Source organism: Neofelis nebulosa, chromosome 10, assembly GCF_028018385.1.
Source record: "Neofelis nebulosa isolate mNeoNeb1 chromosome 10, mNeoNeb1.pri, whole genome shotgun sequence".
NCBI classification, from domain to species: domain Eukaryota; kingdom Metazoa; phylum Chordata; class Mammalia; order Carnivora; family Felidae; genus Neofelis; species Neofelis nebulosa.
In genome coordinates, this window is record NC_080791.1 from 113,062,473 (window position 1) to 113,089,174 (window position 26,702).

Below are 26,702 nucleotides of genomic sequence, written 5' to 3' on the forward strand. Positions count from 1 at the left end.
AGAGGTCCTGGCCGATACTGATCAGCAGAATCCTGTGCCGTGATTAGGGGACCGCTGCTAGGTGTCCCACTTCACTGGAGGTTCTGGGGGCAGCAGCGAGAGGGCAGGGCTGCAGGTCAGCAACAACACTGGCTGTCCCCTCTCTCTGGGCCCCTAGGGGCCCACAGCTCCCCAGTCCCTGCCGCAGAAGGTGGGACTCGTCGTGTGCAGTTTGGCGCGTCTGCGAAAACCACCCAGTTACCCAGCAGTCACGCTTTCCCTTCAAAACCCCCTCCTCCAGGAAGTTCTCACCGCGACGCTGGATTTGGAGGACGTCCGGAGCTACAGGGCAGAGATTTCATCTCGAAACCTGGCGGTGAGTTCTCGTGGACACACGCGGGACGCTTGACAAAGGCCCCGGAGCCCTTTGTGGTTTTTTGTGACAGCAGCTTCTTGGGATGTTCCCCGGCACCCCGTGATTCGGGGGATGTGGCACGCTCACGGGGCCGCACAGCCATCGCTTCGTCGGTGTCCTGACAGCGGGGGACCTCCTCACCCCAAGGAGACTTTCCCGTGCCCGCCCACCTCCACTTTGCATCCCGCCCCCAGCCCGGGCCCCCCACCCGCCCACTGTGGGCATTTCACGGAGATGAGACCATGAACCTGAGGCCCTTCGTGCGGCTTCTGTCCCTGAGCAGGCCCATCCGCGTTGTGGCGGGTGTCCGGGCTTCATGCCTCTTCCTGGGCGGGACGACACTGTGACCGTCCATCTGCCGAGGACACTCAGATCGTCCCCACGCCGGGTCTGTGAGGAGTTCGCTCTGTCGACGTGCGTGCGAGTTTTTGCGCGGGCGTTCTTCCCGCTTCCCCTGGGTGTGCGCCTAGGAGCGCGGCTGCCGGGCCGCACGGTCACTCTGCTTTAATCCCCGGAGGGGCCACCTCAGCGCACGAGGCTTCCGAGCCTGCCATCGCCCGTCTCTCTGGCTCCAGCCGCCCCGCGGGGGTGGGGCCACCGCTGTGGGCTTGAGGTGCCTTCCCGCTGGCTGACAGTCCGTCCCTCGGCCGGCCCTAGCGGCCTGTGAGGGGGCGTCACTGTCGTGAATCTCCGTCGGCAGGCCAGCAAGGCGAGCCCCTACCCCCGAGTGAAGGTGGACTTCGCCCTCTCGTCCCGCGAGGACCTGCTGGAGCCGCTGTCCGAGCCCCTCGAGTGGAAGTACCACAGTCCCGCCGAGGAGATCAGGTGGCCGCCCGGACGCACGCGGAGGGGTCGTGCTGTCCCCGCGGCCCCTACCCTCGCCCGCTGCAGGGGACCGAGCCAGTGCGGACGGCTGGTCCTCACCGCCGGCCCGGGGCGGCTGCTTCGGGGTCGAGGGCGCCGATGCCGGAGCTGGACGGCCTGGCTTCCCCTCCCCCTCCTGGCCCTGTCGCTCCCTCGTGCGGGGGGCTTTGGGCACACTAGCCCTGCCCTTTGCTTTTGCCTCTCGGTTTTCCTGTTTTAAAATGAGCCAAAGGCATCCCCCCTCTCCCAGGGCTGTCTGGGGACAAGAGGGCATTAATTCTCACGAGGCTCTGGGCCCAGCTGCTGCTGGCCGTTCTCACTGGCCCCGCTCCTGCCTCGCCAGCTGCCCCCGGGTAGATTGCGGACGGGTCCGCAGCCCCCGGCCCTAACGCTTCCCATTCTTCTCCAGCCTTGGACCCGCCTGCTGGCTCTGGGATTTCTTAAGACGCAGCCAGCAGGTAAGATTTCCAGTGTTTGCGTTCGGTTCTGTGGGGGGCTGGTGGGTTTTTCCCCCGACGCGAGCCCTGCTTCGCTCTGCCTCGGTCAGGAGCTTAATCCACGTTAGCCAGACGCCAGAGTGCCCCCCGGGGGTTTGGCTCCGCCTTTGGGGTCCCGTCTGATGACGTCCAGAGGGAACGGAATACACGTCCCACTGGTTCTGTGTCGTGACGTCTGTAACTTACCGGGGTTTAGTCCTAGATGCTCATCGCAGCGCGAGGTCTGTTTTCCCTCTAGAATGATCCATCCGGAACGCGCGGCCCACGGCGAGAGCGCTGACGCCCGCACGTTCTTGTGGGTGCCCGTCAGGGTTTGCAGGTGGAGCTGGGCTGAGGTTTGGGCGCGTCGCTTCTCCGAGGCCCTGCCCACACCCGCCTCTGGTTGACCCGTTCCAGGCCGGCTTCTTCTTGCCCCTGAGTGGTGGGGTGGACAGCGCAGCCACCGCCTGCCTCGTCTACTCCATGTGCCGCCAGGTCTGCGAGGCCGTGAATAACGGAAGTAGGTGGCGTCCGTTGGTCTGAGCGAGGCTCCGGGGCTCAGAGGACGGGGTGAGGCGGACCCCGGGTCCCGGCCGTCAAGGGTGAGGGAGGCTCCGCCGATGTGCTCAGATGTCGCAACAGGACCTGGGGACAGCAGGCCAGTGAAGCCCCTTCCCGGGGCTCTGGGCCAGGGCGGCCGTGGCCGTGTGCCCGAAGCGTGGCCTGGAGGGAGGAACACGGACGGCCTCGGGGTCAGGCAAACCCGGGTCGAAAGCCTCCCCCACGCGCTCTGTGTCAGACATCCCCGTGGCGTGCGCGCCAGAAGAGCGAGGGGGTTGCTGCGTAGGAGGGGACGGCCCCTGGGGCGGAGGAGAGGGTCTGGGCCCTGAGCGCCGCCTGCTGTCTGCGGGTTCTCAGATCAGGAAGTGCTGGCCGACGTCCGGACCGTCGTGGACCAGCTCGACTACACGCCCCGGGACCCCCGAGAGCTCTGCGGACGCGTGCTGACGACCTGCTACATGGCCAGCGAGAACTCCTCCCGGGAGACGCGTGACAGAGCCGCGGAGCTGGCCCGGCAGATCGGCAGGTAGAGGGGCCGCTGGCGCGAGCCCGGTCCTAGGGAAACCGTGTCTGTTCCCCCCGCCCCCCGTAGCCGCGTCGGATTCCCACGCCTCCGTCCCCGCCCCCTGCTGGCATCCCAGACACCGGCCACCGGGGCTGATGTGCCCCCCGGTGTGGGAGCCCGGGACCCCACTCGCGGCTCTGGGGAGTGGGCTGGCGCTGTGAGGGCCCGCCCCCCTCTTCCCTGGGCCGGAGCAGGGTCGGGGAGGGCATCTCTCCGGTCAGGGAGACTCGGTCCTTTCAGAGTCCTCTGTTCTCAGCCCAAACCGGCCCCCACCCAGCAGTGCTCCTGGGCGCATCCCCGGAGGAACTGAGAGCGGGGACTCAGGCGTTTTGCCCCCGTGTTCACGGCAGCGTCGAGCACGGCAGCCAGAACGTAGGAGTGGCCCGGTGTCCCTTGGCACACGAGGCAGTGAGCAGATGTGGTCCGTGCCCACGACGGGACGTCGTTTGGCCTCAGAAAGGAACGGGCTTCTGACACCCGCTACCTCGGAAGGACCCCCGAGAACGTGGTGCCCAGGGAAACAGCCCAGCCGCGGCACCACGTACCGTGGGCATCTCCGTGGCACGTCCGGACACAGGGCTCCCCGGGGGGGCCGGGGGGAGAGTCCTGAGCTCCACAGGGGTGGCGTCAGCGCCACACGCGGACGCGCCGGGTGCCCCCGGCCCTGCGCACACCTGCCCTTTCCCCTCACAGCCACCACATCGGTCTCGACGTCGACCCCGCGGTCAAGGCCGTGGTGGGCATCTTCAGCCTGGCGACGGGTAAGAGGCCTCTGTTCGCGGTTCACGGAGGAAGCCGCCGGGAAAACCTGGCACTACAGAACGTGCAGGTGCGCCCCCAGCCGGGCCGGCGTCACGGGGCCCCGCGGGGGAGGCCGGGGGCGTGCACGCGTCTGCGAGAGCGACAGGCTGCGGGTGTCTGCGACGGTGGCACGGGCGCGTGCGCATGTGTGCATCTCGGTGCACGTGCTGGTGGGGAGGCGTGTGGGCACAGGCGTGGGTGTGTGAAAATGCGTGAGGGCATGTGAGTGCGGGTGTGTGGGCATGAGAGTGTGTTAGTGAACGTGGGGGGTGTGCGTGCACACGCGTGAGTGTAAGGGCACGGGAGCGTGTGTTAGCGTGAGGGCGGGGTGTGCGCACGCGTGTGTGCATGAGCGTGCACGTAAGGCTCCTGCGTTTTCAGGGATCGGGCTGCCGCAGGGGAGCCGGGCCCTGGCCGGTGGGTGGAGGGAGAGAGGGACCCTGCGCTCCAGCCACCGGGCTCTGTCACATCTCTGTCCCTTTTCTCGTGGCCACGGTGGCCTTCCCTCCTCCAGCAAAGCCGGCTGTGAAGGGGGTGGAACGAGTGGCCGAGAGTTCTTGGCAGCCCCATCCTGCCACCGAAGCTCCCTCCGCACCCCGGCTTCGGGTCCTTCCGTCTTTGATCCGGGGGCCGCTCGGTGCACCCAGTTATCGCAGGACCCTGTTTCCTCTGGACGCTGGAAAGCTCTCGTGTTACTTGGACTCTTTCTTTGGAGCTGCACGGGGAGCAGGGTGCCAGTGTGTGTGTGCCCCATGCTCGGCACGGGGTGACATTTACCGCTGTGTCGCCCAGGCTCGGATACGGATGGTCGTGGCCTATCTGTTTGCTCAGCTGAGCCTCTGGGCCCGGGGCGCTCGCGGTGGACTGCTGGTGCTCGGATCGGCCAACGTGGATGAGAGGTGCGTGTGCCCGACTCCCGAGCACCCAGGTCTCCGAGGGTGAGTGCTCCCCAAGGCGGCATATCCAGGCTCCCTCCAGTTCTCACAGCATCTGTGAGACACACGGTGGCGGGGGGAGTCACGTTACCCCGCGGCTCAGGGCGTGTCTGGCACCCCCAGGACGTCATCACTCCTGAACTTCACGATGACTCAGGTATGGAGACGGGTCGACACTGTCTCCCTCTGGCTCCCCGCCACCGTTCCCGCTCGGGCCAGCTCCGCCTGGCTTGGGCTCTTCCATGGTGTGGGGTCTGGAATCTGTCACCCCTCCTGCCCCACCCCGCTCGCTTTCACCCGCCCCCTCCCCCCCCCCCCCCCCCCCCCCCCGCCCCGGGCAGTCCCACCACGTCTTCCGCCCTTGCTCTGCCTTCAGTGTTCACTCCCAGCCAGAGAACCCGTCTCTGACGTGGGCTGGAAATAGTTTCTCGTGGTCTTTGGTGGTCAGGAGAACTCGGAGCCTCCTGTTCTCCAGGTACATTTCAGCTGATCTTCAGGGTGAGCAGCGGAGGCTGGGAGCGCTCCTTCTCCAGCTTCCGTCCCCACCTCTCTCGGGTGTTCTCACTTGCTCCTTGTTAGCAGAAGGGGTTCGAGAACCTTGTCTCTCATTTATTCATCTGGTCATCCATGCATCAGTCTTTCCATCCGTTTGTCCACCCATCTACCAACCCGTCCATCTGTCCACCCATCCATCCACTCACCCGCCCATCCGTCTACCCACCCATCTATCCACTCACTCATCCGTCCATCCATCCATGTGTCCATCCATCTATCCATACGTACACCTGTTCACCCATCCGTCTATCCACCTATCCACCTGTCTGTCTGTCCACCCACCCACCCATCCATCCATCCATCCATCCACTCACCCGCCCATCCCTCTACCCACCCATCCATCCACTCATCCGTCCATCCACCCATGTGTCCATCCATCTATCCATATGTACACCCATTCACCCATCCGTCTATCCACCTATCCACCTGTCCATCTGTCTGTCCACCCACCCACCCATCCATCCATCCATATGTCCCTCCATCCATCCACTCACCCGCTGTCCGTCTACCCACCCACCCATCCATCCACTCACTCATCCGTCCATCCATCCACCTATCCATATGTACATCCATTCACCCATCCGTCTGTGCGCCTATCCACCCATCCATCTGTCCATCCATCCATCCATCCATCCATCCACTCACCCACCCATCCGCCTATCCACCCATCCATCTATCCATCTGTCCACCCACCCATCCATCCATCCATCCATGTGTCCCTCCATCCATCCACTCACCCGCCATCTGTCTACCCACCCGTCCATCCACTCACTCATCCGTCCATCCATCCACCTATCCATATGTACATCCATTCACCCATCCGTTTGTCCACCTATCCACCCATCTATCTGTCTACTCACCCACCCGCCCATCCATCCATCCATCCATCCACTCATCCGTCCATCCATCCATGTGTCCATCCATCTATCCATACGTACGTCCATTCACCCAGCCATCTATCCACCTATCCATCCATACATACATACATGCATGTATCCATTCACCCATCCATCATTCCATCCATCCATCCGTCTTTCTATCCATGGCATGAGTGTCTTAATCTTTCTATATCTTGCTTGTCTGCAAGTGTGTTTTCTGTTAAACATTATATTGGGCTTTTGGATCCTGCTTCCTAATTATGACAATTTAGAGCTAGCACCCTATGGCTGGTGAAAATTCTCGCCATTCCTGTGAACATTTTGTCAATTTTTGTCGCTTTTCTGCTGCCTTTGGTGCTTTTGTAAGGAAATGATGTCTCAGGACAGATGTGACAGCTAGTGCGTATTCGGAGCCTGAGTAGTTGACAACACGGGTGTGTTCTGTTTTGTTTGCTTCTGAAGAAGAGTGTGATCTATTATGTAACTGTATCGTTGTACCGTTTTCCCTGTTACAACTCTTGTCCATCGCATTTCGTGTTTTAGCAGAAAACAACGATTTTTTCCAGGGTGGGAGTGGGTTTCCGGGTGTTACGTGTTCCTGGATGTCAGTTTAGAAAGTAAACACTTCTGTCTGACACCTGCTTCTCGTGTTCGTCTCTTCCCATCACATTTCGCTGCCAGACCCTTTCCGGGAGGTATTTGGAAGTCTGTCTACAGCTGCAGGAACTTTTCTCGTATTTTACTTCCAACGGTGTTTCTTCCATTGTGTGTGTTTCTTGTACTTGTGGGGCCGACTGTCCCATGCAGCGTCCCCACCTACAATCTCCCCGTTGCCTGCATCCCGGGGTAGAGCGTCAGGTCTGTCCCCTCTGTCACGCTGGTTCTTTTTCAAAGTGGTTTCTGATTCTGTGTCTTAACCGCTTCTAAGCTAACTTTGGGTCTGTTGCGTTGCGGTGTGCCTGTTCCTCAAGGGATGTTGAACGTCCGCCACGTGTTGGGCATTCTTGGTGCTGTGAACACAACAGAAGAGTAACTGTGGTTTTACTCTAGTGGAAGGAGACGGGTGATAACAACACTTACTCGTGTGTGTAGGGTGGGGAAAGTCTACAGAGAAAAACCAGGGCAGGCAGAGGGAGAGTTTGGGAGTTGAGGTTGTTACTGGGGTGGCCAGGGAAGGCCTGTCTGAGAAGTTGGCTTCCAAAGGCCTCAGGAGCCAGGAGAGGAGATGCGGCCCGGATAACGGTGTGTGCAAACGTCCTGTGGTGAGAGCCCCCCGGGACAGAGGGTGGTCGTTGTCTCTCTGAAAAGCCCTGTCTTGTCTGAAGGAGGTGCCGGGATCCCAGCTGGGGCAGGTTGGAGGAGAGTGGGCAGTGGATGAGGGACCGGGAGTCAGTTCTTTCCAGAAGCGTGCACCACAGGAGAGGGGAGGGGCAGGGCGGTAGCTGGCAAGACCAGTGGGGCGGGAAGGAAGGTGTTTCCTCAAGAGCTGACGAGAGAGGTGTGGCAGGGAGGAACAGTGTTGCTGACGCAGGAGGGGGGACGCGGCTGGAGAGCCGTCCCCGTGTCCCGAGGAGGTGAGAGCAGCTGGCGAAGCGAGAGGCCGGCTTTATCGGGAGCCCAGCTGGTGCGTCCGGCAGAGTGCACGGCGCAGACGCGGGCCTGGGTGGCGTGGGGTCGGGGCCGTGACCGTCCTCGGTGAAGCAGGAAACGGAGTCACCGGCCGAGCGGCGACGCACAGCAGGCGCTGGGTGTTTGAGGGGAGCTGGTGACGAGCGGGACGGGTCGGGGACGAGGCGGGCGGCCCGGCAGCGGGGACGCCCTGGAGGCGGGGCCGTGCCGCTGCGCACGCACGTGTGTGGGGCAGGGAGCCAGGAGAGCCGGCAGGGAGAGGGGGGCAGGGGAGCCGAGAAGCGCCAAGGGGAGGCGGCGGCGGCGGCGGCGGCGGCGGGAGCGAGCCGCCGTCCCTGTCCCGCGATCCGCTGGCAGACGGGACTCCGCATCGGGCGGACCCGGGGCTGCGGTCGACTACAGCCGGAGGATGGAGGAAACCAGGCCCAGGCTTCCAGAATCCTCTCCCAGTGGACCCCCCCCGCCACGACCCCCGGCAACACGCGTGACGGCACGTGGGCAGCACCCACCGCCAGCGAAGCTTGTCAGAGACCCCGCGCCCAGCGTTGGCCCTGGGGGCCGGTCACACGGCCACCCTGTGCCTGGCGCGGACCAAGCCTCGGCTCCCGGAAGGAGAGCAGTGCTCAGCATAAAGCGGTGTTTGAACCAGGAATTTAGAAACCGCGGCCACGGTTTCCAGTAGGGAATGGCGGGAGCACCCCAGATCCCTGGTGCCGGCCGAGCACCCGCCCCACAAGCAGGCCTTTCCGAGACGGCTGTGCTCACGCGCGTCTGCGCAGAGCCTGACCGACAGGAGGCTCTGAGGTCTGGGGGCGCCGTCACCGACAGCAGGAGGCTGGGGCCGGGTCGGGGCCGTGAATGGCCAGGGGCAGGTCAGAGGTCAGTGATGAGCGCAGAGGAGGGCTGGAGGAGCCGCCAGAGGCGGTCAGGACAGCCTTGCAGAGAGGGCGGCCCGTCCTGGAGGGGCCGGTGAGTCCAGAAGGCTCCACAAGGGGGCGTGCCACGGGCCCCTCCCCCGCGTCTGTAGGTCCCCGCTTCCCTGGGTGGGGGTCTCGCCACCACCTGCCACGGCCAGAGTAGGCGGGAAGCCGTGTGACTGCAAACCTCCTTCTGCTGCGGGAGGTGAGCCCCGTGGCCGGTCTCTGCGTGGGGTCTAGTCGGGGAGTGCGCTGGGGGGCACGCAGGTTGTAGGGACTTTTCCTTTCCCTAAACGAGGTGGGACGACCCTGCAGGGTTTTTCAACCGGTGCAGCGGGTCCGCGGTCTGCTTCCTCCCACCCATGCAGCTCACGCCTGGCAGGGCGGCCTGGCAGGGTGGGGCTGGGGGACGGCGCGCGGGCTTGGCCCCTGGTTGTCTTGCCATCGGGGGAGAACCGACGGGCTTTGCTGGTGGACCAGGTCAGGTGCGGTGCCCAGGCCGACCCAGCGGCCGAAGGGATGGGCGTGTGTGTGGTCAGATGTCCAGGTGCAGAGCCGGGTGGGGAGGTCGAGGCCCAGTGTCGGGCATGCGGCTTTGCGGATAGCCGTGTGGAAGTGTGTGCTGGGCAGTTACACGGGGTTCTGGAGAAACCCAGGGGTGAAACACACCCCTGCCCCGGGAGTGTGCAGCTGGTGAGATGCCATCAAAGCTACACGACCAGCTGGGCCACCGTGGGACTGAATGCTGACAGAGGAGGAGTGGGTCCGGGGTCCCCCGGGTTCCGATGCGAGGGGGCTGCAGATCAGGGGGTCCCACCCAAGAGGAGGAGCCAGCTGGCGGGAGAGGAAGGGGCACCCAGAGCCAGGCAGAGAGGCCGTTTGGGGGCCGGTGGGGTTGTCAACCAGGCATGGGGGGCCCGGGGGCCGGCTGCAGGGCCGGGGCGGCTTCTGGAGGGACCCGGGCCGGCACCTGGCGGTGAAGGCTCGAGAGGGAGCGGCGGGCAGTGGACGTGGCCCCGAGGGTTTCGGTTTGCGGGGCACGGGGACGTGGGCCAAGAGAGGGCGGGAAGGTGGGGGACTTTGGGCTTTGCTTACGCTCATGGGAGCAGAAGGGGTCGGCTGCTGGAGTTGACGAAAGTGCCGGGGGCCTCGCTGTCCCGGCCCTGGAGGCATCAGCCCTGGGCTGCCCTGGGGTCCTCGGTTAACCTTCGTGATCTGCTGAAGACGCGCCTCCAGAGCCTGTCACACGGGGGTTGGGGCTTCGGCATGTGGATCTGGGGGCACACGGACGTTCGGTCCGCGGCAGTGACTTCCCCAGAAAAGTTGTCACTTGAGCTCAACCGGTGCGCGCGCTCAGGCTGGAGCTCAGGCGGAAGCCTGTCTCGTGTTTAACGCGTAAACGTGGCCCTCCCGCCCCCAGGGTGCCCTCCTCCCTTCCGGACTTCGATGCCAAGAGAGAGACGAGGCCGGAGCCTTGCTGGGTGGGTCTCCTGGCCGCCCCGGGCACCGCACCTCCGGACCCTCCCCGACTCCGAGCTGCTGACAAGCTCCCGAGGCAGTGGGGGAGGCACACAGTAAGAGGGACCCCTGGGGTGCAGGGAAGGGAGCCCCGCCCAGGGCAGCACCAGGGACTTAACGGTCCCTCTCTGGTGCCCTGGGGGCCTCACACCTGAGGCCTCGCTCCTTGGTAGGAGTCAGGAGAAGCTGAACAGCAGGAGAGGGTCACTTGTGTGGGTGGAAGCTGGAGGGGCCAAGTGCTCCCGGGACTGGGGAGGATGGGCAGGACCAGGGGGAGGATGGACAGGACCAGGGGGAGGCCGGCAGGACCAGGGGGAGGACGGGCAGGACCAGGGGGAGGACGGGCAGGACCAGGGGGAGGACGGGCAGGACCAGGGGGAGGACGGCAGGACCAGGGGGAGGACGGGCAGGACCAGGGGGAGGACGGGCAGGACCAGGGGGACAGGACCAGGGGGAGGCCGGCAGGACCAGGGGGAGGACGGGCAGGACCAGGGGGACAGGACCGGGGGAGGACGGACAGGACCAGGGGGAGGACGGACAGGACCAGGGGGAGGACGGACGGCGGGGGGGGGAGGCTGTCCTTGTGCTGGTGTTGAGCGTGTGCTTGGGAGCATTGACGTGTGTGCCTGGCAACACCGGCAGGGGCGGGACCCTCAGAGGCCACCACCAGGAGGTTCAGGCGCGAGGGGCAGGGTGAGGAGTGGCCTTGGTGGGGGGGGGGGGGGGGGGGCCTGGGGAGCCAGCGGAAACCTGCCACCGTCCAGAGGGCAGGCGAGAGAACACGGTGGAGGGAGGGTGTCCCGCGGCCGCCATGACAGCGGACTCTCTCGATGACAGCGTCCAGAACAGGCCTCGGGTTGTGGGGAGGGCTGGTTCCCCCTGGAGGCTGGCGGGAGAATCCGTTCCCTGCTGTCTCCAGCTCCTGGAGGCGCCCAGCTGCTTGGCTGCCGCCCCCCCCCCCCCCCCCCCCCCCGCAAAGCCAGCGGGAAGCCTCCCTGCATCTTTCCCCCTCTGCTCGCGGCTCCCTGACTCTGGCCCCTGCCTCCCTCCTACACCACTCAGCACGTTCGTGACTTCGTTCAGGGCCCACCTGGTAATCCAGGTCAAAACCTCCCCGCGAGGGGCGCCGGGGGGGCCCCTTCGGTTAAGCATCCGACCCTGGATCTCAGCTCAGATCAGGGTCTCCCGCTTTGTGGGATCGAGCCCCGCGTCAGGCCCTGTGATGGCACAGAGCGGGGCCCGGTTGGGATCCCCTCTGTCCCTGTCTCTCTCTCTCTCTCTGCTCCTCCCCCCTCACACGCACTCGCTTGCTCGCCCTCTCTCGAAAACACCAGCACGATCTCGCCTCAGGGGCCTCAACTCCATTGTGCAAAGTCCTTTTTGCCCACAGGTCACGCGTTCTCGGGTTCTGGGTATAGGACGGGGTGACTGGGGGCCGTCTTCCGCCCGCCGCAGGGGTATCTGGGAGGGGTGCTGACAGGTGTGGAGGGGGCCCTCCCTCCTAAGGACCTCACCCCTCGGTCCCATGTCCCGCCGGCCCCGGCCCCGCCCTCCAGACGCGCCGCTCCCGGCTGGATGCTGGCCATTCCCGAATCGGTCTCCTGGCCCCGATGCTTTCCCGGGCGGCTCGAGTGCCTCCCCCGGTCGCCTGCCGCCCTCTGCCCTTTGTGGACCGACCGCTGCAGCAGGCCACCCTCCTCCGAGACCTTCCAGCCCGCCGAGCTCTGGCTCCTGGCGTGTTTGCCCAGGACCGGACCCCAGGCGGGACGCGCAGCGCCTCGGCTCAGCCGCGTGGACGCCGTGTGCTCTGTCCCCGCAGCCTCCTCGGCTACCTGACCAAGTACGACTGCTCCAGCGCGGACATCAACCCCATAGGCGGCATCAGCAAGACGGACCTCAGGGCCTTCGTCCACTTCTGCCTCGAGCACTTCCAGCTTCCCGCCCTGCAGGGGTGAGTGCCACCCTCCAGACGGGCCCTCCGCGCCCGGCACAGCCCCCTCCCACGCCTCCCTGCTGCCTGACCACAACAGCCCTGCCCTCAGCGGGCACCTGGGGTCCCGCGGCCAGGCCGGCGCCTTCGGCGCCTTCTGGCCGTGGGGCGGCGTCTGGAGACCATTTTGGGGATCCCGGCGGCTAGATGTTCCCGGGCACCCTGCGGCACCCAGGCCAGCCCCACAAGAAAGCATGACCCGTCCCCACGTGCAGGGCGCTCGGCGGAGCAGCCCCGTGTGGGGGCTCCCGCTGTCCGCCCCCGCCCCGGGGCGTGGAGCCCCCCCCGGCATCCACAGCCCTCTCCCCGGGCAAGCGCAGCCCCGGGGACAGCGGTGCGGGGCTTTCCCACGGGGCTCACGGGTGCCCAGGCGGCCGTCGGGCCTGACGTCTGTATGTCTTGGCCGCAGCATCCTGGCAGCACCGGCCACCGCAGAGCTGGAGCCTTTGGCCGACGGACGGGTGTCCCAGACGGACGAGGTAGTGGCAGTGGTGGCTCGGTCACCACGCTCCCTCCCCGTGTCCCCGCTTTCTCGTGTCCGCCGGGCGCCTCTGCCGCTTCCTTTGTGCCGGGGACCCCTCTCCCATCTCCAGGCTCCTGGCCGGGGAGCCCCGCGCCCGCTGCCGGTCCTTTGACGTTCGTTTGACTCGGGCTCCTCGAGGCCGACACCCGGGACGGGGGGTGAGAGGGGCAGGTCCCTTGCGGGTGGCGGGGGCGCCACCTCGAAAGAAGCACTCCGGACCCCTCTGTCCGGGCCGGCCCGCGAGCCATCGGGGCTGGTCGGGGCCGCGCTCTTCCTCCTGTCGCTGCCGGCTCCTTCGTCACGAAGATCGACTTTGCCTCTTCTTCCAAGAGTTTGTGGTTTCAGCTCTCGTATTCAAGTCTGCGACCCGGCAGACTTCGCCGCGTGTGGTGCGGAGGGGACCCGGCTGCAGCCTCGTGCGTGCGGACAGACGGACGTCTCTCCCACTGACTGTCCGGTGCCCGTGGCGTGGAGAGGTGCTTCCGGGCTCCGTTGTGCCGTGAGCGCCCGTCCCTGTCCCGGTGCCACCCGGCTTTGCAGTGAGCTGTGACACGGGGAAGCGTGAGTCCTCCGACGGCGCTCCTCTTTTTCGGCATGATTCTGGCTCTTCTGGGCCCTTTGAGTTTCTGTATGAACGTGGAGTCATTTTCTGCCACGCCCGCAGCTTGGCTTCTGTGGCAGTTGTGTTGAATCCGTAGCTGCGTTTGGTGGCCGTTGGCTCTGTGACCACATTAGGCCTTCTGAGGCTCGAACGGGGGTGTCCTGTTTGCCCAGGGTGTCCGTGTCCGTCAGCGACATTTTGTTGTTCTCAGAGTGTAAGCGTTAAGTGGGCCTGGGAGCCCAGTCGGTTCAGCGGCCGACTTCGGCTCAGGTCACGATCTCGCGGTTTGTGGGTTCGAGCCCCGCGTCGGGCTCTGTGCTGACAGCTCGGAGCCTGGAGCCTGTTTCAGATTCTGTGTCTCCCTCTCTCTCTGCCCCTCCCCTGTTCATGCTCTGTCTCTCTCAAAAACAAACATTAAAAAATTTATTTCCAGGTATTTTATTTTCCTCATTCTATCGTAAATGGAATTGTTTTCCTAATTTGATCATTGGGTGGCTCATTGCCAGTGTTCGGGAATGACTTTCCGCACTGCCTTTCTGTCTCAGTCTCACTGGTCTCCCCTCCAGTCCGTACGTCCCCTCTGTCCACGTGCTCGAGGCTTGGCGTGTGCCTCCTCCCACGTGTTGTCAGAAGGCAGAAGGTTAGGTCACTGATTTGAGATCCTTCTCTCTCTCCTGTCTTTCTTTCTTTCTTTCTTTCTTTCTTTCTTTCTTTCTTCCTTCCTTCCTTCCTTCCTTCCTTTCTTTCTTTCTTTCTTTCTTTAAAAATGTTTATTTTGAGAGACAGAGCAGGGGAGGAGCAGAGAGAGGGGGAGAGAGAGAATCCCAGGCAGGCTCCGAGCTGTCAACACAGAGTCCGACCGATGTGGGGCTCAATCCCACAAACCGTGAGATCATGACCTGAGCCGAGATCAAGAGTGGGACACTTAACCAACTGAGCCCCCAGGCACCCCGAGATCTTTTTCCTTCTGAATGCAGGTGTTTACGACTATAAACTCCTCCCTCACTGCTGCCCTTCTGTGTTGTGTAAGTCCAGCCACATCATTTTCTTTCATCCCCAAGTATTTCCTAGTTTTCCTCATGATTTCTTCTCTCGCCCCCTGTTTACTCGAGCGTGTGTGGTTTAATTCCCGCCTATTTGTGAGTTTCCAAAGTTTCTTTCTGTTACCGAATGTGCAATTCTCTTCCTTTCCGGTTGGAGAGCATACTTTGGGCGATTCAGTGTTTTAAAATTCATCGAGGCCAGTTTTCCGGCCTGGCATTTGGTCTGTCCTGGAGAATGTTCCATGTGCCTCGAGGAGAACGTGTGCTCTGTGGTTTTTGGGCGGAATGTTCCGGAGATGTCTTTTAGGTCTAGTTGATTTCCAGCGTTCAAGTTATCACCTCCTTGGTGGTTTCTTTGTCTAGTTTTGTACGTTATGGAAAGTGAGGAATTAAAGTCTCCAATGATCACGGTTGAATTTAAGGAATTAAAATGTCATTGCCGGCAAATATTCCTCTCCCGCCAAAGAGAGCGGTAAAAGAAGTCCACGGCAAAGACCCGCTAAGCACTGGGACTTGGTGGTGAACCGGCGGCACGTGGCCATTTGTGTGAGTCCCTGGGACAGACAAGCGGGAAGTGACCATGATGGCCCCCGGTGGTCCCAGTGCTGCCGTCGACCCCGGTGACCCGATGGTGGCGGTGTCCCTCGGAAGGGGTCAGGACAGGCTTCCCCAAGGAGGTGGCGTTGGAGCTAAGGCCCGAGGGAAGGCCAGGGTGGGCAGTGGGGAGCAGGAGGGAGGGCCTGGTCCTGGGTCCTGCGGGCCCCGGTCGGAGGGGAGGCTGTCCCGCTGTGCCACGAAACGCCAGCGTCAGGGGACCTGGGAAGTGCTGGCTTGTGTGAGCCTCGGTGTGGGGCTGGCCCTCGTGGGGCGCCCTGGGGCCTGGGGGGGGGGGTCGGGCCTGGCGTGGGTCCTGGCCTCACCCCCCAGGGCCGCCGCAACCACATGCCGCGGGCGGACGGCGTACACAGAGGCAGCACGTGTCGGTGTCGGCAGAGCCGTGCTCGCCCCGAGGCTCTGGGGGCCGGGCCGGCCTCTCGGTCCCGCTTCCCGGGCCGCGTCGCGTCGCCCCAGCCTCCGCCTTAATCCTCACACAGCTTCTCCTCCGCGAGCGTTGTTCCAGCCCCACGTCCGGGGCCATCTCGCCGCGGCCTCCTTCGCTTCGCTGCATCCGCACAGACCCATTTCCCCAAATACGCACCCAGTGTGCCGCCCCCGGGGCCTAGAACGCGCACAGGTCTGCAGCCGGGGCCGCTCTCCCGGCCCTCCCAGCCCTCCCAGCCCCCAAAACCCGGTCTGGATCTTTTCTTCCGAAGGCCCGCTGTGTCGCTGGCGGTGAGGGGGAGCGAGCCCCCGCGTCCGCCCCTGGCCTTTGGGGCCACGTCCCTCCCCCCGGGCGTCCGGTGCCGCGGGCCCAGCGGTGCTCTCCCCTTCCTCCGCAGGAAGACATGGGCATGACGTACGCGGACCTGTCCGTCTACGGCAGACTCCGGAAGGTCGCCAAGACCGGGCCCTACGGCATGTTCTGCAAGCTCGTCAGCCTGTGGAAAGACGTGTGTTCCCCGCGGCAGGTACACCGTGGGCACGTCCCACGGAGCGAAGCCGGCAGGACGGTCCCCGCGCAGGGACCGTTTGGCGGGAGTGAGTCAGCGCAGCGTGGCCTCCAGGGGTAGCCCTCTGACAACCCCCAGTTGTCTCTTACCCTGAGCAGGGCCCGACGCCCCTGCCCGCTGTCCCGCCCGCAGTCAGGCCCGTTGGGTCTCATGCGGCGGTTCCCACGGAACTGCCTGGAAGCCTCGTGCGGTGTATCTTCCCGGGCCCCTGCCGGGGTCTCCTGACCCCGCGTCCGGGGGCGCTAGAGTCGGGAGCCGACACGTTACAGCTCAGCCACCCGTGCTCATCCGCTGCCCCCGGGGGCGGGGGGAGGGTCCCCTGGAGCCATCAGCTTGCGCCTTGTGGCGTGACGCGGCTGAGGGCCCCGGGCCTTCGCAGCCTCGCGAGCTCGAGGGTCCGCGTGTTCCTTGCCTACCAGGTGGCTGACAAGGTGAGGTGGTTTTTCTGCAAGTACTCCACGAACAGGCACAAAATGACCACGCTCACACCCGCGTACCACGCGGAAAGCTACAGCCCCGACGACAACAGGTTCGACCTGCGGCCGTTTCTCTACAACACCAGCTGGCCCTGGCAGTTCCGGTGCATAGAGGCCCAGGTGCGTCGGGCGACGAAGGGGCTTCTCCGCGAGCCACAGCTGCGGGGGGAACGCCGGCTCGCTGCTGCTTTGCGTTCGCGGCCGCGCTTTTTGCGGCCCTGGCGTCCGCAAAGCGCAGGTACGTTTCGGGTCGGCGGGCGCTGTGCCTGGTGCTGCGTCCCTCGCGTGAGTAGCCGTGGGCACCTGGGGCCAGTTGCCGCCCCTCGCGGACGACTCAAGGGTCCACACGGTTTCACGCCTTCTGAAACCACTCTGCCCTTCCTTTCTGTCTCTGGTTAATTGATGGAGCGAGGAAGGATTAGTAAAACAAAGTGTAAAAGCAAGCGTGGGCCCTTCCCGCCTTCTCCTCTCCAAGGCCAAGCACGGGAGCAGGGCCAAGGGCACTTCGGGCACAGGTAGTAACGGCCCGAGGGGCAGGCGGCCAGCAGGGAGCCCTCGGACGCACAGGACACGATGTGGTGATGATACGGTGTTGAGCCAGAGAACGCGGCGGGCTGGGAGGACGCGCTGTGTACCGGGTGGCCGAGGCAGGCGCCCCTGCAGATGACGTATCTGGAGGGTGGACCCCGGGTCGCACTGCACGTCCGGGCCGCGGGCGAGGGGTCACCCCAGGGACAGCGGGCCTTGGCTGCAGACATTTCTGCTTGTCGTGCCTGGGGTGGGTTCTGTGCCACTGGCATCTAGCGGGCAGAGTGCGGGGACGCTGCCGGCATCCTGCCCGGGACAGCCCAGCCTCCAGACGAGGAATTGGGGGAGGCGGGGCTTGGCTCCCCCGGGGGCACTCAGTGGTGGGGTCCCCCAGATCAGGAATGGGGTTTGGAGGCCGTGCAGCCAAGTAACGGGCCAACGTAGACCCCTCCGAGGACGCGTGTGGGCAGATGCAATTCTCCATGGTGTCCTCGTCCGGCAGGGACCCCCGCGATGCGCTGAGGCGCGTCCTGCGAGACTTGTCCAGTGCACGTGCTCTGCACCCTTCCCACGTCTTTGCACATCGCGGGGACTGCCTCGCAGCTGCTCGTCCAGTCCCGCGACGGCCCCCCTAGCTGGGTGTGAACCGGCGTGTTCCACAGCGTGGTTGTTAGCGTCCAGCCGTGGACGTGCGTGTGGCTTCTCCATCTAGGTGCTGCGGCTCGAGAGCAGAGGCTGTCAGGACCTGGATGGCGTGGACTGACGCCCCCCCCCCCACCCCGCCCAAGGCTTCCACCTCGCCGGTGACGGTGCGCCCAGAGCGGTGTGCCAGCGTCTCCCTCCACGCCTCGAGAGGGGCGGGATCTTGCTCTGGTTCCTTAAAAAAGACTCAAATAAAGAGCGTGTGATTTCTGGGACCTGAGTCCGTTACCTTGTGGGGTGAGGGTCCTGTCCTGGGCCCCCCTCAGTTCCACAGCCTCCCTGGTGCCGAGCGAAGCCCGGCTGGGAGGGGCCCCACACCACCCGGGAGGGGGCAGAGGCAGCTTGGGGTCTGTGCTGGTCTGCCCCTGCCCAAAGCCTTACCCGGGAAAAGAAACTCGTTAGCAAGGAAAGGAATTTTTCGGTTAACGTGCAGAGCAGCGCAGGGCTTGGGACGGCTTCAGGTCTGGCTGGATCCAGGGTGTGCACGTGTCCTTAGAACTTGGTTCTCTCCTCCCCGCTGCCCCGCTCGGCTCCTCTCTGCCTCCGCGGGCTTCCTTCATGCCGCACATCAGGGTGCTTTGGCCCCAGCCTCACAAGCTCCCATGTTTGAATCCAGCAGGAAATTTGCTCGGTTGGGTCAGGTGCCCATCCCTGAACCAGTTAGTTAAAGCACCAGGGTCCCCCCCGCCAGAGGACCAGGAGGTGTTACAGAAGCAGGAAGAATGAATGGAGACTCCCAAACAGCACACGCCCCTCCCGTACCTCCCCCTCCTGGGCTCCGATGGCTGTGTCCTCACCTCCTTCTAAGGGGACCTTTCCTGGGCTGCTGCCACGGGCTCTGGGCCCACGAAGCCTGTGGGTGGGCCTTCCCCTCACCTTCCCACAGTGACAGCGAGGCCGCTAAATATTAATCAGGCTGCACTGAAGGTGTGGGCCCCAGCAGGGGGGGTGACACATTTCTCCCCTTTCCCAAGGCCGCCACCGTGAGACGGTGTCCATGCCTGGAATCCAGGACCCCTGCAGACCGAGGAGCAAAACAGCCACTCCTCCCCACCCCCCAGAGGCCCTTTATCTCGTGACGTAAGCCAACATACAGACGACCTTTCACACAGCGAGGCAAAGCCGTTTACTGCTCGTGATCTGATCGGTATTCCCCAGAAGCCTTGGCCTTGGAGACCCCAAACCCCGCTCTGAGTGTCTGAGTCCCCTTAAATCCATATGTTGAAGTCCTAGCCTCCAAGGCGATGGCGTTAGCAGGCGGGGCCTCCGGCAGGTGATCGGCTCATGAGCGGAGAGCCCCTCGCGCCAACCAGCACCCTGGCCCCAGAACCGGGAGAGATTGGCGCCTGGTGATAACGAGACACCATTAAGGTGACTCTCCTAAAGCAGAGAGGCAGTTTTGTCTCCGGGGAGAGCTCGGTCCTCCCCCCACCTGGGAGGATCCAGAAACAAACACCCGCCGGTAACGCTGTTCTTGGCACCGACGTGGCCTCCGTGCACCGGTGGGTGTCGCCCTCGCCTGGGACTAGTTTCCGGCACAGCTGGTGAGCGGGCGCTTTTGGCCCGTGGGGGTGGGGACAGATGGGACTCAGGAGATGTGAGCGTGGGGTCAGCAGCTGAGGCAGGGACCCTCACGTCACAGCATCACCCTCTGAGAGGACGGCTACCAAGGGTGACACCCTTAGTTTGGGCCTTGTCACCCCACAGGTGTCGCGGGCGGGACTGGCACCTTGCTGACTCCCTGGGGAGGGGACGGCACACCATGGAACATCCTCGGGCCCAGTCACAGTGTCCTTGCAGTTACGGGGTGGCGTCCCCCAGTTACAGGGTCATGTCCCCCCAGAGGCAGGGTCGTGTCCCCCCAGTTATAGGGTAGTGACACCCCCCCCCCCCCCAGTTATAGGCTGGTCACCAGAGCTCAGCTAATGAGAAGCTGGCGGTCCCTCTCGGCAGCCAAAAGCCCGTGTCTGAGGGATGCTGGCTTTCTTCAGCCCCATCACAGACCAGACCCAGCCTGCTTCCTAGAGAAGATGAGACCTCACCTCAGACAGGGCCCACCCAGGATCTCAGGAGACTCCTCACGGCCCGGGGACGCTCCTAAGAACCACGAGCCCCTGGAGCCTTTCTTGCCGCCAGAAGGTCCTGAAGCCTTGGCCAAACGTGTCCCTCGACAACAAAAGGGATGTAAGGGACCTCATGAAGACACAAGTCTCCCGGCACCAAGGGTTTATTGAAGCAGCCAAGCCCAGGACCGGCCTTGTGTGGCCCATCCAGGCAGAACTCGGTCCACTAAGATTCGTTTTAGTGGAATTCTAAAGACCAAAGTAGAGTTTGGGAAGACATTGCATCCAGCAGGGTGAATCCCTCAGAGGTCTGGGAAGAAAAAGTGTCATGAGGCCCTAGAACATGCCAGAAAAATGGACGAAGGACAAGGGCACGCCATCTGCAAAGGACCGACCCGCGCCCGGAAGAATTTTAGCGGCGTTACTTGTGCAAAGCTGAAAACTTCCAGTACTGTCGCGGTCAGGCAAAGCCTGGAAGCAGCGACTGTCTGCCGTGGCCAGGCGTGACTCCATCAGCCCCCTCGACACACTTCGGAAGGTCACCTTGGCAGCGGGCTGCAAAGGGCCCGAAGATGTGCCTTTTCACGCGGGGAGTCTGCTCTGGCAGTCTGTCCTCGGTTTTCCCATAAAGGGGAGGCTGTCGCAGGACTCGGCCCGCCGGGGCTTGACCCGGGGGCTCTCCTTCCTGCTGCCGGGGAGGCGTGGCTCCCACCAGGGCATCGCCGCCCATCAGGGGCCGCCCTCTCTGTTGGGCGGGGCCGGCGCCTCTCCCGGGCTCTGTCTCTCCCCCTGGGGTCCTCCAGAGACCCCCGCGAGGGGTGCCTTCGGCGGCCGCCCCCGAAGGCCAACGATGAAGAAGTAAACGGCAGGGTTCGCAGTGCTGTTGACGCAAGACAGGAGGACGCTGACGTCATTGAGAGCCTGGCTTTCCACTTTCCACATCAGGAACCTGATGACGCTGAGGGGCACGCCGCACAGAAAGAAGACCAGGGCGGTCAGCAGGACAACCAGGTAGAGCCTTCTGGGCAGGCGAAGGCGGGCGCTGTCGCGGACTTGGCGGAGTAGCAGCAGGCCGGATGTGCCCATGGCGACAAAGAGGACGACGACCCACGCGTCCGTGATGGCCACAAGCGCAGGGCAGAAGCGAGTGGCCGGGCTGGACGGCTGGCCGCAGGCGTGGCCTCTCAGAATGTTCATCAGAAAGGTCGGAAGCCAGAGGAGGGCGCTCACGCCGGCCGACAGGTGCCTGGGGCAGTGGCACCGGTACCAAGTAGGGAAGAGGACGGACAGGCGTCGCTGGAGGCTGATGGCGGTCATGACACCCAGGCCAGTGAAGTAGGACGAGAACCTGAGGACCATAAGGGTGCCTGGAACATGAAAGCAGCGGTGGAGGAAGGGCTTCGGGACGTGGCGTGCGCAGAACGCGATCTGCAAGCACAGATGCATGAGAGCCGCCACGGCGAGACTGGGGTTGTAGACTGAGAAGGCGTTTCTCCTGACGGACGCGCGGATGAGCCACATCACGGCCCCGTTTCCCACCGGCCCGCAGAGGGCCACGACCACCGTGATGGACCGGAGGAGCACCTGGCCAGTCATCCGCGCCCCCGGAGACATCCCTGTGGTGTCATCGCTGGAACGGTTGACGGCCTCGCAGTAGTGGTCCATGCTGGGGAGGCCGGGGCTCAGGAGGGTCCTGCCGTGCTCCCCTGACCGGCGGGCTCTGGGCGCTCCTGGGCTGGCAAAGACGGAAATGCAGAGTCTCAGGCACGTGAGGAAGTGCCCTGCTCCCCCACCCAGGCCTTCCGTCCCCTTGTCTCTGCTTCCCCTTCCCTCTATCCGCCCCCCCCCAACACACACAGCCCCAGCCACAAATGTCCAGCTGTCCCCGGCTCCCCCTAGACCCGGACGGGACAGGCTCTCGGCTTCACCCCCATGGGCTCGGCCCCTTGAGCATCAGCGTGCGCCCCTCTTTGATTTCTGCCTCCGGGAAACCGATTTGCTGGATGTCCCCTCCGGGTCAGGCTCCAAGCAGAATGCAGGGGCAGGGGCGGGGGCAGAGGGAGTTGGGGGAACCTGGAATCTGCCCTCAAGGAACCTCGGGTAACGACCATTCACGGGACAGTGTGATAAGGGCCCAAGCACTCACTGGGGAGCAAGAAGGGGCGACCACTTGAGGACACTGTAGCGGTTTTCAAGAAGGGGGGGGGGGATGCGTGAGGCAGAGAAACCGCTGGAGGAAGGGCCAGAGGCCCGGGGGCAGAGCGCTCGGCATGGCCGGTTCGTGCCCAGCACTTGGGGGTTTGAGGGAGAGGACGTGGGCGGGGCCGCTTCGGTCCGCGCGGCCAGCTGGGCGGCCCGCACGCACCGTCGTCGGCAGTGGGAGCCATGCCCGAGCCCCTAGGGGGTCTCACGCACCGCCTCTGCCTCAGGGCCCCAGAAAGGCAGACAGCCACGCGAAAATGCTCTGCGGGCCCCAAAGGCGGTGAGTTTTAGTGTCCCCGGAGCTGTGGGGGACAGAAAACGGCTCCCCCCAGAGACGCCCGCGTCCCGATCCCCAGAGCCTGGGACTAGGTTAGGTTGGCAACAGAGAAGGAAGGGGGCTGATCCACTGGCCTTCAAGTAGGGCGGCGGTCCTGGGCCATCCAGGCGGGCCCCCAGGGCAGCCACAAGTCCTTCTAGGACGGAGGCAGAAGAGGAGCGTCAGAGAGGGTGGCACCGTGGAAGCCGGGGTCAGGAGGCCGTGTTGCGGGCTCTGGAGACGGCGGCAGGGACTGTGAGACCGGGGACGCCAGTGGCCTCCGGAAGCCGAGAGACGTCAGGGAGCAGATGGCCCCCTGGAGCCTCCCGAAGGAATGTGGGCCTCGCGGGGGCAAAGCCCGTGAGACCCGCCGAGGACCTGGGGCCTCCGGAACCGCCGCGTGGCACGTGTGTGCTGTTCGAGGCGGCTGCACGCGGCGGGAACTCACCGCGGGGCAGTCGGGATGCCCACGGTGACCCATCAGCCGCTGGGGGGGAGGGGGGGGTGCAGGCTCCTGCCTCCCAGTGCCGGGTTCCTCAGCTGCCCCTCCCTCGATTTCCCAGCCTTGCCTTGGTCCTTGCTCAGGCTTCTTCGGCCCCTCTCCTCTCTCCTTCCCCCAAATGCTCCTGTCTTCGCGGCCGCTTTCCTCGAAAAGTGCCTTTTCTCTTTGAGATGCCTTTTCCCCCCAGCTGAACGGCTGCCCTTGTAGCAGAAAGCAGCCACGGGCAAGCACATCGTGTGTGTGCTCTGAGAATGCCTCACTTCCGTGCACTGAAAGTTGAATTGCACATGATTTTCACGGCCACGAGATACTGTTTTTTGAAAAAAATGTTCCCGGCCATTTCGGGGTGCCTGGGTGGCTCAGTCGGTCGGGCGTCCAGCTCTCGATCACGGATCAGGTTATGCGTGACCTCAGAGCCCGTGGGATCGAGCCCTGCGTCAGGCTTCGCGCTGAGCACGGAGCCTGCTTGAGATTCTCTGTCCCCCTCCACCCCTCCCCCACTCGTGCTCTCTCCCCCACTCCTCAAAATAAATAAACATTAAAAAGAAAAGAAAAAAGGAAACGAGAATTTCCCAACCGTTTAAAGACGTAAGACCCATTGTTGCCTCACAGACTGTACAAAGACAGATAAGCGGCAGGATTTGACCCACAGGCAATAGGTTTCCAGCTTCCCGTCAGTGGTGATAAAGATCATGATGTCATCTCCTCGCAGGGTTTTTGTGAGGCAGAAACCGCCGAATTCTTGTAAGACACTTAGAGCAGTGGCTGGCACATAGTAGGTCCTCTGTGAGCGAGAGCTCTTATTGTGACTGCTGTCAGTATCGACTCCCGCCTGTCCCTCTCTGTCCGACATCCAGGGCACCCAGCGTTTCTCAGCTCTGTCCCCTTGGCGCCTCCAGTCCACCTCCACGTGGTCACTCATGCTGTGGTCACACTGCGTGTGGTAAGACTGCACTTCCCGGGCCCGTTGTGCTTGGGTAAAGCCTGGGTGGCTCGGTCGGTGGAGCATCCTCCTCCTGATTTCGGCTCAGGTCATGATGCCAGGGTCATGGGACCGAGCCCTGTGTCAGGCTCTGCACTGAGTGTGGAGCCTGCTTGGGATTCCCTCTCTCTCTCTCTCTCTCTCTCTCTCTCTCTCTCTGTCTCTCTCTCAAATTAAAAAAATAAAAAGAATCCTCAGTGGAAGGTCCCTTCTGAATGGATGACTTAGTTCCCGTCTTGGGACCTTCCAGAGCTCCCCCACCATTCCCCCATGGCGACCAGCAATACAGTGGCTGTTCCATGCGCCCGGGGCGCTAAGTAACCGTGTCTTGTAACAGGCGTGGCATGTGAGTAGAAAACAGAGAAGGAAAATGAAGCAAATAAAAAAACGTTTTAAGACCCTGAGATTTGGGGATTGTTTGTTACCAGGACATAAGCTGGCATGCGCCGACGGATACGATTTCCTTCCTCCCACTCCCAGCTCCCTGTCCTGCGTTCACACTCTTGGCCGTCTCTAGCGGTGCACCACCCCCCGCGGATGTCTCCCCCCATCAGCACCCTAGTCCTGCCCTTCCCCTCGTCACACCCTCAGAGGAGGCCTCAGGATAACAACGGCCCCCCGCCCCGCTCGCAGCCTGCAGGCCTAGCTGCCTCTTTCTGTTCTGACCCTCCCGTCACACTCTCCGCGCTCCGGCTGCCCTGGCTTACCTACAGTGCACGTCTGTCCCATATTCCCTGCCGTCTCCATGGCTTTGCATGATGCGCGACCTATACCTCCCTGCAGCCCTGCGGGATCTATGGCCACATCATCCAGGCTCAGCCTGGGAGCCGTCTCCTCCAGGGAGCTTTCCTTAATGCCTCCCTGCTGGCCCTATCTTAGGCTCGTGTTCCCAGAACACTTTCTTTCATCATTGGACCGAGTCTGTAAAGACTCCTCAGTTCAGGCGTTTTAAGACTGAAAAGCAGGCTTTGAGGGAAGGAAGTGAGGAGAAGCTCATGAACTCGTTCTTAGTTACGTTGTTTGGGCTGTTGGTAGCCTGTCCAGGCGGCCGTTGGACACGTAGGTTGGAATTTTGGAAGAGCCGTGGTCCAGAGGTGTGAGTTTGGCCAACATCGTGGTGTAGTGTTGGCCGAAGTCTCTGAGGAGGGTGACCTCCCAGAGTGGAAGGGACCGACCGGGCTGGGGAAGAACGCCACTGGGTGTGGAGGCCGAAAAAGGACCAATGGAAGCCCAGTGAAGAGGAAGAAACGGGAGAGGGTGACATCCCAGGATCTGAGGGCAGAGCCCAGACCCAGAGGGGATCACCGGTGCAGCCACAACGTGAACTTGTGACACAAATTAATGGCGGGGCGCCTGGGGGCTCAGTCGGTTAAATGTCGGCTTCGGCTCAGGTCATGATCTCACGGATCGTGGGTTCGAGCCCCGCGTCGGGCTCTGTGCTGATGGCTCGGAGCCTGGAGCCTGCTTTGGATTCTGTGTCTCCCTCTCTCTGCCCCTCCCCTGCTCGCTTGCTCGCTCTCTCGCTCTCTCTCGCTCTCAAAAACAAACATTAAAAAAATGTTTAATTAAATCATAAAAAATAAATTAATGGCATGAAGAATTTAGCATAGTTTAGGTTGTCTTTGATTCTAGATGTATAATGTGCTGGAAACAACATTCTAATCAAGCAGAGGACATATGTCTACATGTCGATGTCATCAAAGAAAACTTTTACTTTGCTCACCAAAATGTCCCGGGGTGCTGTCTCCGAGGGGACCCGCTCCCGAAGGCTGGTCGGCGGGCTTGGTGGCTGGAGGACGGTCAGGCCTCCGCCTTCACCGTGACATGCTCGTCCTGGGTCCTAGGCCTCCCGTCTAAGGAGCCGTGTGACCGTCGGCCTCCGTAGCTGTCCAGCTGCAGTCCCCACGTGCCGTGGAGTAGTCCTGCCACAGCGATGGCACACGTCACTCCATCAAGTGACCGGGTGAGAATGCTGGGGGAGGGGCGGGTGGACAGGGTGGGACACGTATCGGTGAAAACTGGGGGAGAGCCCACCGGAGAACCGGCCAGAGGGTGCAGGGCCGGGGCACCGGTGCTCCCCGCTGAGATGTCGGACGCAAGCCCGGACGCAGGGAGACATGCTGGGTTCAAGGACCGAGCGATGGCTGAGCAGGGAGGAAATTGCGGGCAGAGTCAGGGGACACCGTAGGAAGCACAGGGGCTCCTTGGCTCCACTGCGGCCCGGGCTCAACCTTCGGGGGGACACACAGCGACAAGGGGGACGCGCCAGAGGGCTCTTACCTTGACACGGGTGCAGGAGCCGGCGGGAGGGGGCGGGCCGGCCTCGGTGTTATCAAGGTGCTGCAGGCCCTGTGTCTTCCTGTGGGGTGGCCACGGCCAATCAGGTGCAGACACCATCTCGGGAGGTATCTCGGTATCTGTTCTGTGTCCTGGCATTTCCTCCCGTGCGGCCTCGCCCCCGCCCTCACCGTCACCTTCCCTGCATTCTCGGAGCCGCTGTCCCCCTCCGATGCCTTCTCTCCTACAAGCCTCCGCGACGCATTTCCAGGGCGCCCATCATCTCGGGTGACCTTGGAGACTTCACAATAGCGCGCGTGTGTTGGAGGCGAAGCCGTCCCTGAGGGCCCCTCGCAGTGAGCTTCGTGAGACGGCCCTGCAGGGCCACCTCGCTGCGTGTGGGGTCTAACCCCCGGTTCGCCCCCGGGCATCCCCGGGCAGGCCCCAGCCTCCCATCCGCGCTGGCCCCCCGCCCGGACGCCCCGCACACGAGCACCGCATGCTGCATCGGCGGCGTGGGCCCGCGGGGCGCAGAGGGGCCTCCTCCCCGCCGTCCAAAGTCTCCAGCCGCGTCAGGGGCGCCGAGACCACACATTCTTCCTGGGAACCACGTCTGTTTGTGCCACGGGCGGGCGGTCCTCGGAGAGGGCCAGAGAGTGGCGAGGACAGAGGACAGTCCCCCCGGCTCTCGGGGGAGAAGGAGAGGCGGGCGCACCCCTGAGCCCCTGGGACAGATGCGCCCTGACATCACTCCTCCGTGCTCCCCAGACGCCCACGGGAAGGGCTTTCCCGCT

General features: G+C 63.5%; 2 protein-coding genes across 4 annotated transcripts in view; one reads left to right on the plus strand and one right to left on the minus strand.

The window, feature by feature from the left end:
• NADSYN1 (NAD synthetase 1) overlaps positions 1-17,781 on the plus strand; it is a 35,161-nt gene extending 17,380 nt beyond the window's left edge. Inside the window, exons 10-21 of one of the 3 annotated variants that reach the window (XM_058689992.1) lie at positions 281-355; positions 1,095-1,219; positions 1,668-1,716; positions 2,152-2,254; positions 2,653-2,821; positions 3,554-3,689; positions 4,454-4,599; positions 11,913-12,044; positions 12,493-12,562; positions 15,690-15,818; positions 16,280-16,456; positions 17,577-17,781. In XM_058689992.1, coding sequence (XP_058545975.1) covers positions 281-355; positions 1,095-1,219; positions 1,668-1,716; positions 2,152-2,254; positions 2,653-2,821; positions 3,554-3,689; positions 4,454-4,599; positions 11,913-12,044; positions 12,493-12,562; positions 15,690-15,818; positions 16,280-16,456; positions 17,577-17,627 — 1,362 coding nt within the window. In that variant the 3' untranslated portion in view covers positions 17,628-17,781. Of the gene's footprint in view, positions 1-280; positions 356-1,094; positions 1,220-1,667; positions 1,717-2,151; positions 2,255-2,652; positions 2,822-3,553; positions 3,690-4,453; positions 4,600-11,912; positions 12,045-12,492; positions 12,563-15,689; positions 15,819-16,279; positions 16,457-17,576 lie in introns of those variants that run through there. The other 2 variants (XM_058689993.1, XM_058689994.1) reach the window with 2 other exon arrangements.
• A 2,577-nt stretch (positions 17,782-20,358) lies between these two features.
• On the minus strand, positions 20,359-21,294 carry LOC131486711 (mas-related G-protein coupled receptor member X2-like). The gene has a single exon (XM_058686590.1). The coding sequence runs from the start codon at positions 21,292-21,294 to the stop codon at positions 20,359-20,361; it is 936 nt and encodes a 311-aa protein (XP_058542573.1).
• Positions 21,295-26,702: the final 5,408 nt, after the last annotated feature.